Raw genomic sequence first — 15,934 nt, 5'->3', positions numbered from 1 at the left:
GTATGGTTTAAGAAAAAGATATAAAGATTTCAAAAGCTCTCAGATAGCTATGAATGAATTCCTTCGAAAAAGTCGACATTCGGAACTAGCATCCACACGAAACATGGCCCTGCCAGCGGATATAAAGTTGGCACATGAATTAAGAACTCTGTCGATTAAGAAATATGGCCCTGTCACGAGTATAATAGTGACCTTAGCCCGAACATCTGTGAGCAATATTTTTGAAACATGACACAAATACATGACAGAAATGATTTATGATTCATGATTGTGAAATATACATGATTTATGCATGTATGATAAGCTTATAACTTATTTTATTATATGCTCTATGAAATATTTATTTTTACAATAATAGTTATTTGCTAAATGATGCATAATCATAGAAAACTTATGCTTGATCCAGTAAGGAAGCGGAAGTCTACTTACTGAGCTAGTGTAGCTCATATTCTTTTTATTTTTTTTTTATGTATAGAGAAATAAGGCTAGGACTGGTGAAAAGGGAATCCAAGCTTGGAAATCAGCAAAGCAAGCTTGAAAATTTTGTACTAGGAATTCAGTTTATGGATTGTAGCTATTATGAATTTTGAGGCTTGAATTATTTTATCTTTGAATTTAGATGCTCTGAACCAGTTTTGGTTTAATTAAATATTTGAATTGAACTTTATTATTACATTTATTTATGATGCACCTGTTATTATATTTAAGAAGATGAAGTTTGGCTTCGTGTTATCATGGGATCATCCCTCGGTGGCATGGCCATGTTATGTCCCGGATTCGGGGCGTGACATTTTATGGTATCAGAGCGATAGGTTTAATTAAGGGTAGAACTTAAAACCTAACAGTGGGTAGTTAGGTTACGCATAGTTAGACTCTGACTTAAATTATTAACTATACTACAGCTCTATTATAAAATAATGTAATAATGTTGGCATTTGACTAGGAAGCGATGAGCGACAGGGAGGGCGAGACCTTAGCAAATATGGCTGCTAGGACAAGAGGAGCAAGATTGACGTCGCGGGGAGCTGCCAATCAACTAGTTGAGTGGGCTCCTGACGCACCGGCCACTCAGGCGAACATTGCTGGTGTATGTTAAGTGGTGGCTCAGCTTATCCAGCAGCAGGCACAAACTGCTCCTCGACCCACATTATCTATGGAGTCATACTACGAGATATTCAGAAGGCTCAACCCACCTCTATTTGAGGGTGGATCTGATCTTATGGCTGCAAAGACATGGATTCGAGAGATGGAGAAGATGTTTGATGCCCTGCAATACCCTGAGAATGCGAAGATCAGATTAGCTATTCCTATGTTAAAAGGGAATGCTGAGTTTTGGTGGACTGCAATAAAAGCTGCTTATGGGAATAATGATGATCAGCTCACTTGGGAAGAGTTCAAAGAGATATTTTATGATCAGTACTTCTCTGGGACAATGAGATTGATAAAAGAAAATGAGTTTCTAGCCTTAAAGCAAAAGGATGATATGACTGTATTAGAATATGCTAACAAATTTAATGAGCTAGACCGCTTCTGCCCCCAGCTTATGGAGTTCGAAAAAAGTAAAGCTAACAGATTCGAACAAGATTTAAGATATGAAATTCGGTCCCATCTGTCTTCTCATATTTTCAATAACTACAAGGACATACTGGAGCGAGCTTTGAAAGTGGAGTCTGAATTGAAAAGAGTAGACCTAGAAAGAGGAGATAGAAAGAGATCGAGATCAGCAGAAAATCTAAGGGATCAGCAAAAAAATTTTAAAAATAATAACTCTGATAAGAAGAAAGAATCTATATCCTGCTCATATTATGAAAAAAATCATAATGGATCTTGTCTCAAGAGGATAGGAGCATGCTTCTTATGTGGCGAGAAAGGACATATGGCTCGTGATTGCCCAAATAAGAAAAAAGATGACTCTAGACCTAACAAACTAGTTGATCAAAAACAGAAAGGAAATGCACGAGTGTTTGCTTTAAACCAACAGGAGGCCAATACAAGTGATCAAGTGGTGACAGGTACTATCCCAGTCAATTCTATTCATGCTCGTGTGCTATTCGATTCCGGCTCCTCTCACTCTTTTATATCTCTCAAGTTTGCTACTTCTTTGAATTATGTGCCTGAAAAACTAAATGAACTATTATATGTTAGCACACCTTTTAAAAATATTGTTGTTGCTAACATTATTTTTAAGAATTGCATAATCTAAATAGAAGAAAAAGAATTAGCAGTAGATTTGATTCAGTTAAATATGCATGATTTTAACATTATTTTTGGGATGAACTGGTTATCTTCGTACCATGCACATATTGATTGTTTTAAAAAAAGAGTGGTATTTCAAATTCTGGATGAACCGCAATTCTTCTTTCAAGGCAAAGTTCATAATATGGAATCCAAACAATCTTTGAGTATTATCTCAATCATGAATGCAAGAAAAGCTTTGAAGAAAGGATGCAAGAAAATTTTCTGATATTTTTTCAGATGAACTACCCGGACTGCCCCCAGATCGTAAGGTTAAATTTAAAATTGATATCACACTAGGAACCGGACCTATATCAAAACCTCCTTATCGGATGGCTCTCATAGAATTACGAGAATTAAAGGATCAACTGCAAGAACTTTTGAATAAAAAGTTTGTCCGACCAAGTACATCACCCTGGGGAGCTCCTGTGTTATTTGTGAAAAAGAAAGATGGGAGCATGCGTTTATGCATTAACTATCGGGAGTTGAACAAGGTAACCATAAAGAATAAATATCCTCTTCCTCGAATAGATGATTTATTTGATCAACTTCAGGGTGCACAAGTTTTCTCCAAAATTGACTTACGATCAGGATATCATCAACTAAGAATTAGAGATGAAGATGTACCTAAGACTGCATTTAGAACCAGATATGGCCATTATGAATTTTTAGTAATGCCTTTTGGACTAACCAATGCACCGGCTGCTTTTATGGATATGATGAACAGGATTTTCAAGCCGTATCTGGATCAATTCGTGGTTGTTTTTATTGATGATATCCTAGTTTATTCTAAAAATATAGAGAAACATGAGAGACATTCGAGGATCGTGTTTCAGACCTTGAGAGAAGAGAAGCTCTTCGCTAAGCTTAGCAAGTGTGAGTTTTGGTTGGATAGTGTTGTCTTTCTCGGCCATGTAATATCTAAGGAAGGAATCTCAGTTGATCCAAAGAAGATAGAAGCCATGGTGAATTGGCCTCGTCCGACTAATGTGACGGAAGTTAGAAGCTTCTTAGACTTGGCTGGTTATTATAGAAAATTCGTCGAGGGATTTTCTCAAATTGCAATTCCTCTAACCTGCTTAACTCATAAACGAATAAAATTTGAATGGAGCAGTGAGTGTGAGCAGAGTTTTCAAGATCTGAAGCAACGATTGATATCTGTCCCAGTTCTTACTTTACCATCTAGTAATGGAGGATTTGTCATTTATAGTGATGCTTCCAAGAAGGGATTAGGTTGTGTGTTGATGCAGAATGATAAGGTCATAGCTTATGCTTCTCGACAACTAAAAGCCTATGAGCAGAATTATCCAACACATGATTTGGAGTTAGCAGCTATTATTTTTACTTTAAAGATTTGGCGACACTATTTATATGGAGAATCATGTGAAATCTTTACTGATCATAAAAGTTTGAAATACTTATTTACTCAAAAAGAACTGAACATGAGGCAAAGAAGGTGGCTTGAACTATTAAAAGATTATGATCTAAATATTAAATATCACCTTGGAAAAGCTAATGTGGTGGCAAATGCACTTAGTAGGAAGTCTTCAGCAAATGTGATGACTCTGCTATCCTTTCAGCAATAAATTTTGAGGGATCTTGAAGATTTGCAAATTGAAGTGACTTGTACTAATGTTAAGAATGTGTTAGCAAATTTAATGGTACAGTCAGCATTGATCGAATAGATAAAAGCGGCCCAACAAAATGATATTCGTTTGTGTCAGTTTAAGAAGGACATGGAGAAAGGGCTACGAACTGAGTTTAGGCTACATACAGATGGAACTCTTTATTTTAGAAACAGATTATGTATACCAAGAGATCCTGAACTAAAGAAGAAAATTTTGGAAGAAGCCCACAAATCCCATTTCTCCTTTCATCCCGGTAGTACAAAGATGTATAGAGATTTAAAACAACACTTCTGGTGGAATGGAATGAAGCAGGAGATAGCTCAGTTTGTATCTCAATGCTTGGTATGCCAACAAGTGAAAGCCGAACATCAAAGACCTGCTGGTTTGCTAAAATCATTAGAGATACCAGAATGAAAATGGGAGCATATCATGATGGACTTCGTTACTGGACTTCCAAGGACAGCAAGAAAAAATGATGCAGTGTGGGTGATTGTTGATCGGCTTACTAAATCAGCTCACTTTCTACCTTTTCGAGTTGGCACTCCACTTGATAAGTTAGCCTGGATGTATATTGATGGAATTGTATGCCTGCATGGTGTTCCAATAAGTATTATGTCTGATCGAGATCCACGATTCGTATCTAAATTTTGAAAAAGTTTTCAAGATGCTTTGGAGACAGAATTAAGGCTTAGTACTGCTTTCCATTCCCAGACCGATGGCCAATCTGAAAGGACAATTCAAACTCTTGAGGATATGTTAAGAGCTTGTACTTTTGATTTTGGAGGACATTGGGATAATCATATGACATTGATTGAATTTGCATATAACAACAATTTTCATTCTAGTATCCGGATGGCACCCTATGAAGCCCTATATGGAAAAAAATGTAGATCTCCTCTGTATTGGGATGAAGTGGGTGAAAAAAAATTAATAAGTCCCGAGTTAGTTCAAGACGCTAGAGATAAAATTTACCTAATCAAGAGAAGACTCAAGGTAACACAAGATAGACAGAAGAGTTGGGCAGATAGAAAAAGAAGAGAATTAGAATTTCAGGTCGGTGATCATGTTTTTCTAAAAGTATCACCTACTAAGGGTGTTATGAGGTTTGAGAAATATGGCAAGCTGAGTCCGCGATATATTGGACCTTTTGAAATTTTAAATCGAGTAGGAGATGTTGCTTACGAATTAGCTTTACCATCAGATTTATCCAAAGTACATAATGTCTTTCATGTTTCACTACTGAGAAAGTATGTACCTGATTCAAATAATGTGATAAAGTATGAGCCATTGCAAGTTCATGAAGACTTAACCTATGAAGAATTTTTCCTCCGAATTATTGATCGAAAAGAACAAGTTCAAGACGGCGCATCATTCCGTATGTGAAGATTCATTGGAGTAATCATGAAGAGAGAGAGGCTATATGGGAGCTTGAAGATGATATGAAGACGAGATATCTACACTTATTTGAAAATGAAGGTACGTTAAATTTTGAGGACGAAATTTTTTTTAGGGGGATAGAATGTGATAACCCGGTCCATTGGGCCTAAAGCCCACTAAGCCCACCCCGATAAAAAAAAAAAAAAGAGGGGGCAAGAAGACTCCCGATCGGAGTCTTCTCCTTCCCCGATTTCGATCAGGAATCAGAGTCCTAGGGCCATTAAAGGACCCTAGGACGAGCCCTATAAGAACCCCCCCTCCTCTCCTCTAAGAGAGGACATAACAATCACCGACAATCGCTGGAGTTCCTCTCTGATTTTCTTGATTGAAGCCGCGGCCCCTCGACTCGTGCTCGCCGCGATTTCACGCCGGTGGGAGTCATCGGAGGCTGTGGTATGTCCTTCTTCCTTTTCCTCTCTTCTCTCTCTTCTTTTCCATGTCGGTGGGCACAACTGCCGGCGGCAGGAGTCGTCGGATTTTGTCAGAAAAGGAAGCCCTGTTCGGCCTCTCTCCTTTCCTGATTTTTAAAACGCTGATGGTCATCGCCGACTGTGGCTCTGGCCTCTCCGAACTCGAGAGGGTCGCCCCTTATCGTCGGCCACCACCGGACAAAATACGGCCGTGAACGGCTGGTCAAAGACAAGGAGACCTCTAGGTCCCCTGTTTCGGCCAAAGAAGGCCACGAGAAAAAGAAAAAGAAAAAGAAAAAGAAAAGAAAAAAAAAAATATATATATATAATAATAATTATTATTATTATTATAATAAAAAAAGAAAAAGAAAAGAAAAGAAATATATATATATATATATAATAATAATAATAATAAATAATACACATAAGAGAAAGTTTCTCTTATCTCTCTCTATAATTGGACTTTCTCTCTCTAGAATTGGATTTTCTCTCTCTATTTTCTCTCTCTAAAAAATTTTCTCTCTCTAAGAAGCCCTATGGATCTTCGATTAAGCCATCTTCTCCACTCCTAGGGATCTATGACCTTAAATCGGTTTAGAGCCGAAGGAGAGATTTATTGGACTGATCATCAAATCGATCATCTCCTTATATTATGTAATTTTATTAAATATATGAAATAAAATTTATTGATGATTTAATATTTTAAATAGGACTGTCCGATTCCTTTAAGGAAGATTAAAAGGTCCAAGATGATCGAGGTATGTAGATCTTACGCTCCTTATTTATTTTTAAATCTCCATGATTTTTATGCATATGATCTCTTATTAATGAAGTCATATTTTTTATAAAATCAGGATCAGCATATGTGATATGAAAAAGTATATTTTATTATGAGCATTGATTACATGAGTGTATTTTATAAAAGTTGCATGATTATAAAGCATGAGATTTTATTCTATGTATATGTATGGTTTAAGAAAATGATATAAAGATTTCAAAACTCTCAGATAGCTATGAATGAATTTCTTCGGGAAGGTCGACATCCGGAGCTAGCATCCACACGAAACATGATCCTGCCAGCGAGTATAAAGTTGGCACATGAATTAAGAACTCTGTCAATTAAGAAACATGGTCCTGTCACGGGTATAATAGTGACATTAGCCCGAATATCTGTGAGCAATATTTTTGAAACATGACATAAATACATGATAGAAATTATTTATGATTCATGATTGTGAAATATACATGATTTATACATACATGATAAGCTTATAACTTATTTTATTATACGCTCTATGAAATGTTTATTTTTATAATAATAGTTATTTGCTAAATGATGCATTATCATAGAAAATTTATGCTTAATCTGATAAAGAAGCGGAAATCTACTTACTGAGCTAGTGTAGCTCATATTCTTTTTGTTTTCTTTGCCATGTACAGAGAAATAAGACTAGGACTGGTGAAAAAGAAATCCAGACTTGGGAATCAGCAAAGCAAGCTTGAAAATTTTGTACTAGAAATTCAGTTTATGGATTGTAGCTATTATAAATTTTGAGGCTTGGATTATTTCATCTTTGAATTTAGATGCTCTGAATCAATTTTGATTTAATTAAATATTTGAATAGAACTTTATTATTATATTTATTTATGATGCACCTGTTATTATATTTAAGAAGATGAATTTTGGCTTCGTGTTATCGTGGGCCCATCTCTTGGTGGCATGGCCGTGTTATATCCTGCATTCGGAGCGTGACAACTTTTCTTGCCGCCATGGATCAAACATAAAAATGTCAAATGAAAATTCCACCAAACAACAACTTTCTCAACAATTTGTTTCTTTCGTGGTATGTAAGAACTGTTATGGAAGACTTCTAAAACAGTTATAGTAGTTTTTAGCAATTAAACAGTCATACTAGTATAATGTTACAAAGGCTGTTATTCTAAAACCTTGGACGGCGTTGGGAGAGAATAGAACTATATAAACAACAAATAGAAGGAAATTAGAAGATTAGTTCAATATAGGAAAGAAAATTGAACCAAGCCAACATGGGGAGGAGTCCAAGAAATCCCGAGAAAGAACATCATACCTGGCCAGCAGGCCAAGATCAACAAACAGGTAAATATTGGGTGGAAGGAGGCCAGATGAATCTGCTGCTTTTAGTAGGGTTCACGGATAACATCTTCCTGTTCATCCTTGTTAATCATCATGCACACAAAGCTTTCTATGGCAGTCGACAAACTGTAGCATAATCTTGTCTTGGGATTCAAAAATCCCCCTGTTTACTGACTCAATGAACTTGATTCAGATTCTTCTGCTTCTCACTACTGTTGTTGAGTGAAATAAGCATGTGCTTCTATCACCATGCTTAAAGCTTAAACTTCACTTCCACATTCTATTTGTTATATTACTGGATAAAAGAATTGGAAAAGATGTTCAATAAAATAATTACATGCATGTGAACAAATTATAGTAGCATCAGGGAAAAAGGTTTTCTACCATTGAATTATATACATGACACCATTGAATTATATACATTGACATCGTTATATGAAACAATATTTGGGGCTTGAAAAATTAAAATTATATATATGAGAAATAAGGAATATTTCATGGCTATGAATGTACAATGCTAAGTTGAGACCGACATCCACTGGAACAGAACATGTTCTGGAGTAATCTGGATATCATACCGATACTTGAACAGTCTGCACATGTTGTTCCTGATTGATGGCTTTGTCCCTCATTACAACAGGGGAGATCAGTTTCCACACTGCATGGTGACAGATATGAAGTGTCAGTTTAGTTACAGAACAACATCAGTATGAAATGGATCTTCAAATACTGAATTTGTCTGAACAAACACTCAAGTAGAATGAAATCAATTTCTACTACCAAAACAATGAGGTCAATGCTGACTTTTACTTAATTTGAATCGATTAGAAATCTCAAGAAGATTTTGATTTTTCAAATATTTATTTTTTGAGAAATACCAATTCTTTGTTTTTTTTTTTAGGATTGTAAGAAAATATGGTTTAAAGATAGTTCAAATATGATTGAAAAAATTCAAAATAAATGAGACATTAATGAGTTGTCTGCTCCTTATAGCCAACATACACACACATACATATATAGTTGGTGGACCTATGCACTTTCTAAAAATTAAAGGATCGCAAGAAACTAATCCCATTCTTATTCGTTTAGACAAAAGAATTCAGAGTTTGACCGTTGAGGAAAATGCGGAACTTTTGATGTGTTTTGGAGCGGCATGGATTCACAGATTAGTTTTGAAATTACATTTTGAAGGATCCCAAAAGGGATGTGGGTTTTCCTTACAAAATAAACATCCTGCTAACAAAATACCACCAAGAACTTTTTTCTTTATTTCATTACCTACAAGGTGACAATCTTCTATCTGAGTACATAAATCTCTCACAGGTTTATTTTATTATTAATTTTTTTTAATTTAGGAGTCCCACTGATGAAACTATAGGAGTTTTGACAAGCACTGTTTTTATCTGGTGTTATAATGGAGTGCGATTTAGTTAAAAAATATTTTACCAAGATAAGTTCCAATCCAAGTGAAAAATAAAGGATATATATGAGCACTTACAATATATGCTGGCAGCAAACCATTCATTGATAATTTTCACCCACGTACTTGCCCAACCAACATCGATGCTCCATCTGATACAATGATAATGGTGCCAAAAATCCAAATGAAGTGAAACCAATCTTCATACATATAAGGATACATTGAAAGCACATCTCGGTAAATGATATCTTACTTTCTAGTTGGTTGATCCAATTCCCAGCTAATGAATAGCATTGCAAAATACATTGCTCCCATCGCAAATATGAAGTGGAATATCTCATAACTATATGGGACATCATCTTCTGATCGAATGTCATCCTTACAGAACTGAATAGCAAATTGTTAAAAATCCATCAAACAATTAATTAAACTAGAGATGCTTACTTCACAGAAATTCACCTGAAAAGACTGTGTATCAATCCCAGTTGAAAAGGTTGCCATTACAATTGCACAGACAGCAATTAGAAAGCTCTACAGATAAGAATCATGGAAGAATGATGAAATTTCAACAGTTGAAAGACAAAACATTTAATTAACTACAACATCTATCATCCCGAATGATGAAATTTGTCCCAATAATCATATATTAGCATAGATTCAAAAGAAAGGTTGATTTAGCATGAATCATAAATAGATTCAATATCCTGCAAGATGCACCTCATGAAGTTCCCTATTTTGAATTTCTTTAAATATTGATATACATAAACTACAGAAGTACAAAGTGGTTTTCCCTTTTTCCTTCTTGGATAAAATTGATATAGCAGCCAGTACAATGAACTATACCTCAAATCTCTTGTTTAAAATGTTCTCAAATATCTAATCTGCCATTCCATATACAACTTGAAAGTCAGTATATAATTTTTGCATTCAAATTTTGTCGCAATGCCTGTCAGAGTTAGAAAATGATATTCCTTCAGTTGTAGTTTTGACCTTCATCATTAGATATAAAGCCATCTTCTTTCATCATAGGATCAAATTCTTGTATTGATGCTTTTGGAGTACTGATTTCTACAAAATTAGTTCAAAGTCTAGCCAGAGCTCATAACTTTTGTTTGTTCACTAAAAGATTTCAAATTTGATGCTTAATCTTCGATAAAAAGATAAAGGTTCCTTCTTTTCTCACATTCTTGACAATCAAAAATAGCAGTTGCAAAGAAAACTTCAGACCTGTCCTTGTCACAAATTGAACATTGATGCTGCAACTACTGTTTTAAGGTTTCATTGGATGCCTACATTCTGTTCTAAGTGGTTCAATATGCTAGGAATTATTTTAAGCTCGTAATATATCAGAGAAATGAAGAGTCACACTAATAAGACTTATCGCCTTGGGAGGATCCTGATGAATTAGAATCTAGCAATGCTTAAAAATATCCAGGAATATAACCTGATCAACACCCAGGGAATCAGTTGCAGGAGCAAGCAAGATGTGGTTAAGGTTATCTGACGAAGGTTACTAATAATGGGATGCTGAAGCAGGGATCATAAACAGGATTCACAGACGGAGACTCACTATGTATCAGAAAAGAAAAATGATGCTAATGAGTGCTTGAAGGGTATAGGCATGAAGGAGAGGGAGAAAAAAGTAAATGATGCTACTTAGGAGTTACACGATGGGTTGATTACAAGCAGCACAGAAGTAGACTGTGGCACAATGCAGTAGGAGCAAGCAATAACGAAGGTCTTACAAGATCTCTAAAGTGTAAATATCAAATATCTGTGACATACCAAGGCCATCAACAGCCTCATACAATCAAACAAAAGCAAAGATAAATTTTCAAGCATCTATCTTCTTACCAGTATGGTAGTCCAGCCACCATCCTCAGCCATCATCTTTTTTGTGTTGCATTCCTGAGTGTGAGGTTCACTGTAATGGTGCAAGTCATTCATGTTGTCCAGTACTTTAGTGCATTATACAAAACAAATTATTACCACCTTACTGGGACACACATGAATATTATATATATATATACATACATATATATAGGAATAAGTCAACAAGTGAAATAGCAATTCTAACTGCAACGTACAGCAACCATACAAGATTCAAGCTTAAGGTTAGACCTCCAGTTCTTTCAGGTTTCAGGATAGCCATATATCTAATCATGATTCTAGAAGTCTTGTGCTGATGATCCTAGACAAGCCCAACATTCAGATTATAAAGCAAAATTTCATAAGCTTCAGAATATTTCAACACATTGAGCTTTCACCATCTAGAAATGCATAGCTTTCCCATGACAACTTCTCCGACTTGTCTATGAGAAGCATATAACCTGACATGAACACAATAAATGGTAACATACAGCACATAGTTTACTATATTTGGATGATGAATGCAAAAATATAGTTGGTGTGGTTTGCTTGGATAAGCCAGTGACAAACCACTAGAAGTTTTGGAGAGTTAACTAAGTCTTCCCCTACTTTGGTACATGACCAAAACTAAACCATGGAGAAGGATATATTGATGAAATTTTTCTTGCCTTTATTATATCCTTTGAAGAAACACGAGGATCTGGAATGGATAAAAATATGGTGCTTTGGAATGAGAAAATTTACATTAACAAGAATAACTGAGTTCATAGAGTAAATATGCAGATGCTTGTACCTATAAATGAGGGACTAGAGCTACTTATGGGCATGTCTTTGACATTTCATACATGTTTTATCATCTCGAGAATTACAACAGGTTAAGGCCTAAAAAGATGAATAACCAACTTCACAAAAAGTCCTATGTAATTACAGGTCTAAACTATCATCAATATCCACATAGCTTGATATCTTTTTCAAAATTCTTTGTAATTGCCTCACTGATCTTCTTCGTTCAATTCACATATCCAGTCAAGAAAAATGTCCATCCAAATATACAATGCACTATTTTTATTGCTAATTGCTGTTGCCTTTTGTTTGCTAAATTCACCATTATACTAGCTCATGCTATTGGTGTAGACTTCTGATGAGCATCTAACAAGGTCAGAAAATATTATGCATTATATAAGGCTTCTGATGATATCAGAAGATTAGATTAAAGACAACAGCTTCTATGTGGTTGGAAGTTTCTTCAACAGTTCTACCCCTTGAATCTCTACAGCACCCACAGACATTGGATTTTTGAGAGAGTGGTGTTCCACTATAAAGGAATTATATCATATTTGTGGATTAGAGTTCTTTTGGAAAGGTATTACCAGATAGTTTAAGATCTAGTGCTAGCATCAAGTATCAATACTGTATTATTAATCACAATCAATGTCAAATTTATCTTTAGTTAAAGGCTTAAAGCCCTTGATTTATGTCTAGAACATGAAAATTTTTGCCATCGTAAAGCAACTAAAATGTCGTATCTCAGTGAAGGGTTTTCATGGCAGATCATGGAATGTTGCATATCTTTCAGCAAAGGCCCCATCTACTCCAGTTTTATCATTGTATATTACTTGGATAATCATTTAGAATTAAGATGCATCCTCTATGAACTCTAGTCTTCTGAAGTATTAACATGACACTTTAGGAGATGATGACAGGTAAATAGTATAGTAAGTTAAAAGATACTACAAAATTAAGGGCATGAACCAAGACTGTAAAATAAAAGCATACCTTTGAATTGGCAGACCAACAAAGGAAAACAATGTACGAACCCATGATTCCAGAAGATAAAAGGCCCTTATTAACCTGTTACATACAAAAGGGGTACTGAAACATTGTATATGTATTTTTAACTTCGTATCAACCAAATAATTGTAAGTTCCAACTAGATACATTCTTTGCTGAAAATGTGACCACAACTATAAGCATAACCAGCTGTATCATAGCCTATTTATGTGTCAGTGAAATTTCCAAATCCATCTAGTTTGCGAATCAAAAAAATTTCTGTTGTGCTTCAAACCCCATTCTGTATGCTATTTCAGCAGAAAAGGAGTAAAAAGAAGAAAATAATGAAAGGGCAAGGATATTAAATCACAACAAGGAGATAGAGACTTCCAAAAGTTTTGCATCAATTTTTTAATCTGATTGGTTGAATTCGTAGCCCATAGGGTTTATATATTTTCAGGCTACCTTTGACTAACAAGAGAAAGATGTAATCCTAAAAATACCAGGAAAACTAAATAAAAAGAAATTGTAGAAAATAAATAAGTTTCGCTTAGGAGGTTTTCTTTTCAGATTAGGATTTCATCATACAGATGAAGCCATGTCCGCCTTCATGTTACCATACCCAGTTTCAGATTCCATGAGGGTTGTCTTCACACCCTTTGGTTCTGTGACACTCATCTTGAGATAAAAGACCCACAAGATAATGGAAAACAGAGATCAAAATAGAGGCTCTTGAACCTTATTTTGTGAAATTTTTTTCGACCAAAGGGCACAAAATTTTCAATATTTTCTCAATTGTACATTCATCTCTGATTCTCTAGGTTCAAGGGTCTGTCTTGCAGTTCATGTATACATGCATATAGAGGAGCATTGTCAGTGAAGGGCTTCTTATACCATGGGATTATGACCTCCTACATCCCTTGAGTGTAGGGGGCAAATATGATTTTAGACAAGTGATGACACATGTTGCTCCTTTTCCAACAACCTAACTTTTCTCCTTTATTTAATTATTTTTTTGGTGATTTTCAATTGTAAAAACATTGATTTGGTAAGTTTTAGGCAGAATTTAGAAAAGTCTTCTCAACACATTCATAACCAGTATCATATTATGTGCACCAAACAAGCACCACACCAATAAAATAGATAGCCATGCATTTTTCCACCTGCACATCCTAAAATGGTATCATACAATTCTAGATTTGTTAACATATTTCAAGGATTAAAGTCCGCATATCATGCTGGAGCTACTTATGAGTTGGCATGACAAGTATCATGCTGTGTCATTCACATGCTTAGAAACATGCTACAGCCCATGGTAAACAAAATGCATCATGCTGACTCATACCAATGTATTGCCAATGTGTGTTAAGATGCTCACAAGCTTTCACCAATTAGAACCTCGCACTAGAGACAAAATAAGGGTATTCCTGTAACATGCTTGTATCTTGGTGACATATAAATTAGGCTCAATTTGTACATGAAGACTTTATTGGAATAGGCAATGCATGAAATTCAAGAGAGCTCTATTATATTTAATTTGGATACAACTGAAAAATCGAGAAAGCTCTATTATGTTTACTTTGACCACAACTAAAAAAAAAAAATCTTTTTATTGGATTACAAGAAGGGATGCATACATGCATATATATATATATATATATATACATACATACACATACATACATGCATACATACATACATGCATACATACATACATACATATTCAGAGCTATATGTTTTAATATGCATATATCATGATTAACAGTATGGATTTTCAATTTATATGTCCCATCGTGTATTTTAGAACAACGGCACAACTAAAATTATCCATTGCTGCACCCACTTGATGCATAGGTAGGTGACCACCAAAACATATAGTTTTTGGTTTCTAGGCATTTTTAGTGGTGTAGATCATGATAGACAATGTGATCTCCAAATAGGATGGCCCATCTTAATTTTTGTGTCATTAAATCTTACCATTCTGATTGACCAAAAATAATGTAGCTCTTCTGTGTGGATTTACATATTCTAACACACACGTATGAGCATATAAGTGCTTTAGTGTTTCCTATCTCATTCTACGAAAGCAATAGAATGGTGTGGACATGTGTGGTAGGGTATGCATCATAACCACTACTTAGTTAAGAAGGCATATTGCTTCAGCCAGTTCTGTTATTTTTGGAGAAATAAACTACAGATTTACTCTTAATGCCCCTTTCTATGAAAGCAGTAGCATGGTGTGGACATGTGTAGTAGGGTATGCATCATAACCACTACTTAGTTAAGGTAGTATATGCTTCAGCTAGTTCTGATATTTTTGGAGAAATAAACTATGGATTGACTCTTACGCCCCTCACTACTGAATGCTAATGTTGCACTAAAAGGCATAAGAGTCAGTTTGTAGTTCATTGCTGCTGTAGAACACAAAACTTGCTTTGACATCATCACCAACTTTAATTAAGGATATGATTTTTTTCAACTTTCAATACCCTTCCTATATTGAGGTCTAGCAATATGGCTTAGGAGATATAAAAGTTATTATATATCTTGGAAAGCTTATTTAGCTAATGAGTGAATGGGAAGCATGTTTGATCTTTGAGTGTTAACCGTAAAAGAAATTCCTACTCCAGTTCACAGTTGATATAAATGAAGTGATAAAGAGAATGTTTGTAAAAAGCATGTAACTAATGCTTGACAAGTTCTGTAAGTGCTTATTTACTATTCTCTAGCTGTGTAGCATTTATGTCATGTGCAAGATCAAACCCCTACTACGAGGTCAGAGGAAATTCTTACCTGGGTTTTGAAGCCTAGAATTTCATATCTGGATTGAGACTATCCATTTTTAAATAAATAAAATTCAAATTAATACACAATTTTGCTCAAGAATAGCAATCATTCTTAAATAAAAAATACCTATCTCAAAGAAAGGGATTAAAAAACAACATCATTTCTACCGAAATAGAGAAAACAATGCTGTTGAAAATTTTCCATGGTGCGTACCTTAGAATGTAGTGATACAATCATCATTACTTTAACCAAGATTGCAGTCCAT

General features: G+C 35.0%; 3 protein-coding genes across 4 annotated transcripts in view; 2 read left to right on the top strand and 1 right to left on the bottom strand.

The window, feature by feature from the left end:
• LOC105053677 (uncharacterized) overlaps nucleotides 1-15,934 on the top strand; it is a 55,066-nt gene that overhangs the window by 26,102 nt on the left and 13,030 nt on the right. The window lies entirely within an intron of this gene.
• On the top strand, nucleotides 1,484-7,158 carry LOC140852529 (uncharacterized). The gene is made up of 2 exons (XM_073245865.1): nucleotides 1,484-2,012; nucleotides 7,151-7,158. The coding sequence occupies exons 1-2, from the start codon at nucleotides 1,484-1,486 to the stop codon at nucleotides 7,156-7,158; spliced, it is 537 nt and encodes a 178-aa protein (XP_073101966.1).
• Nucleotides 8,033-11,317, bottom strand: LOC140852629 (uncharacterized). The gene is made up of 5 exons (XM_073246152.1): nucleotides 11,098-11,317; nucleotides 9,703-9,774; nucleotides 9,497-9,630; nucleotides 9,322-9,395; nucleotides 8,033-8,481 (listed from the first exon to the last, which is right to left on the bottom strand). The coding sequence occupies exons 1-5, from the start codon at nucleotides 11,188-11,190 to the stop codon at nucleotides 8,396-8,398; spliced, it is 459 nt and encodes a 152-aa protein (XP_073102253.1). The 5' UTR covers nucleotides 11,191-11,317; the 3' UTR covers nucleotides 8,033-8,395.

This window comes from Elaeis guineensis, chromosome 11 (genome assembly GCF_000442705.2).
Source record: "Elaeis guineensis isolate ETL-2024a chromosome 11, EG11, whole genome shotgun sequence".
Lineage (NCBI taxonomy): Eukaryota > Viridiplantae > Streptophyta > Magnoliopsida > Arecales > Arecaceae > Elaeis > Elaeis guineensis.
The sequence above is the reverse complement of the archived record's forward strand: the minus strand, read 5'-3'. Positions and strand labels throughout refer to the sequence as shown.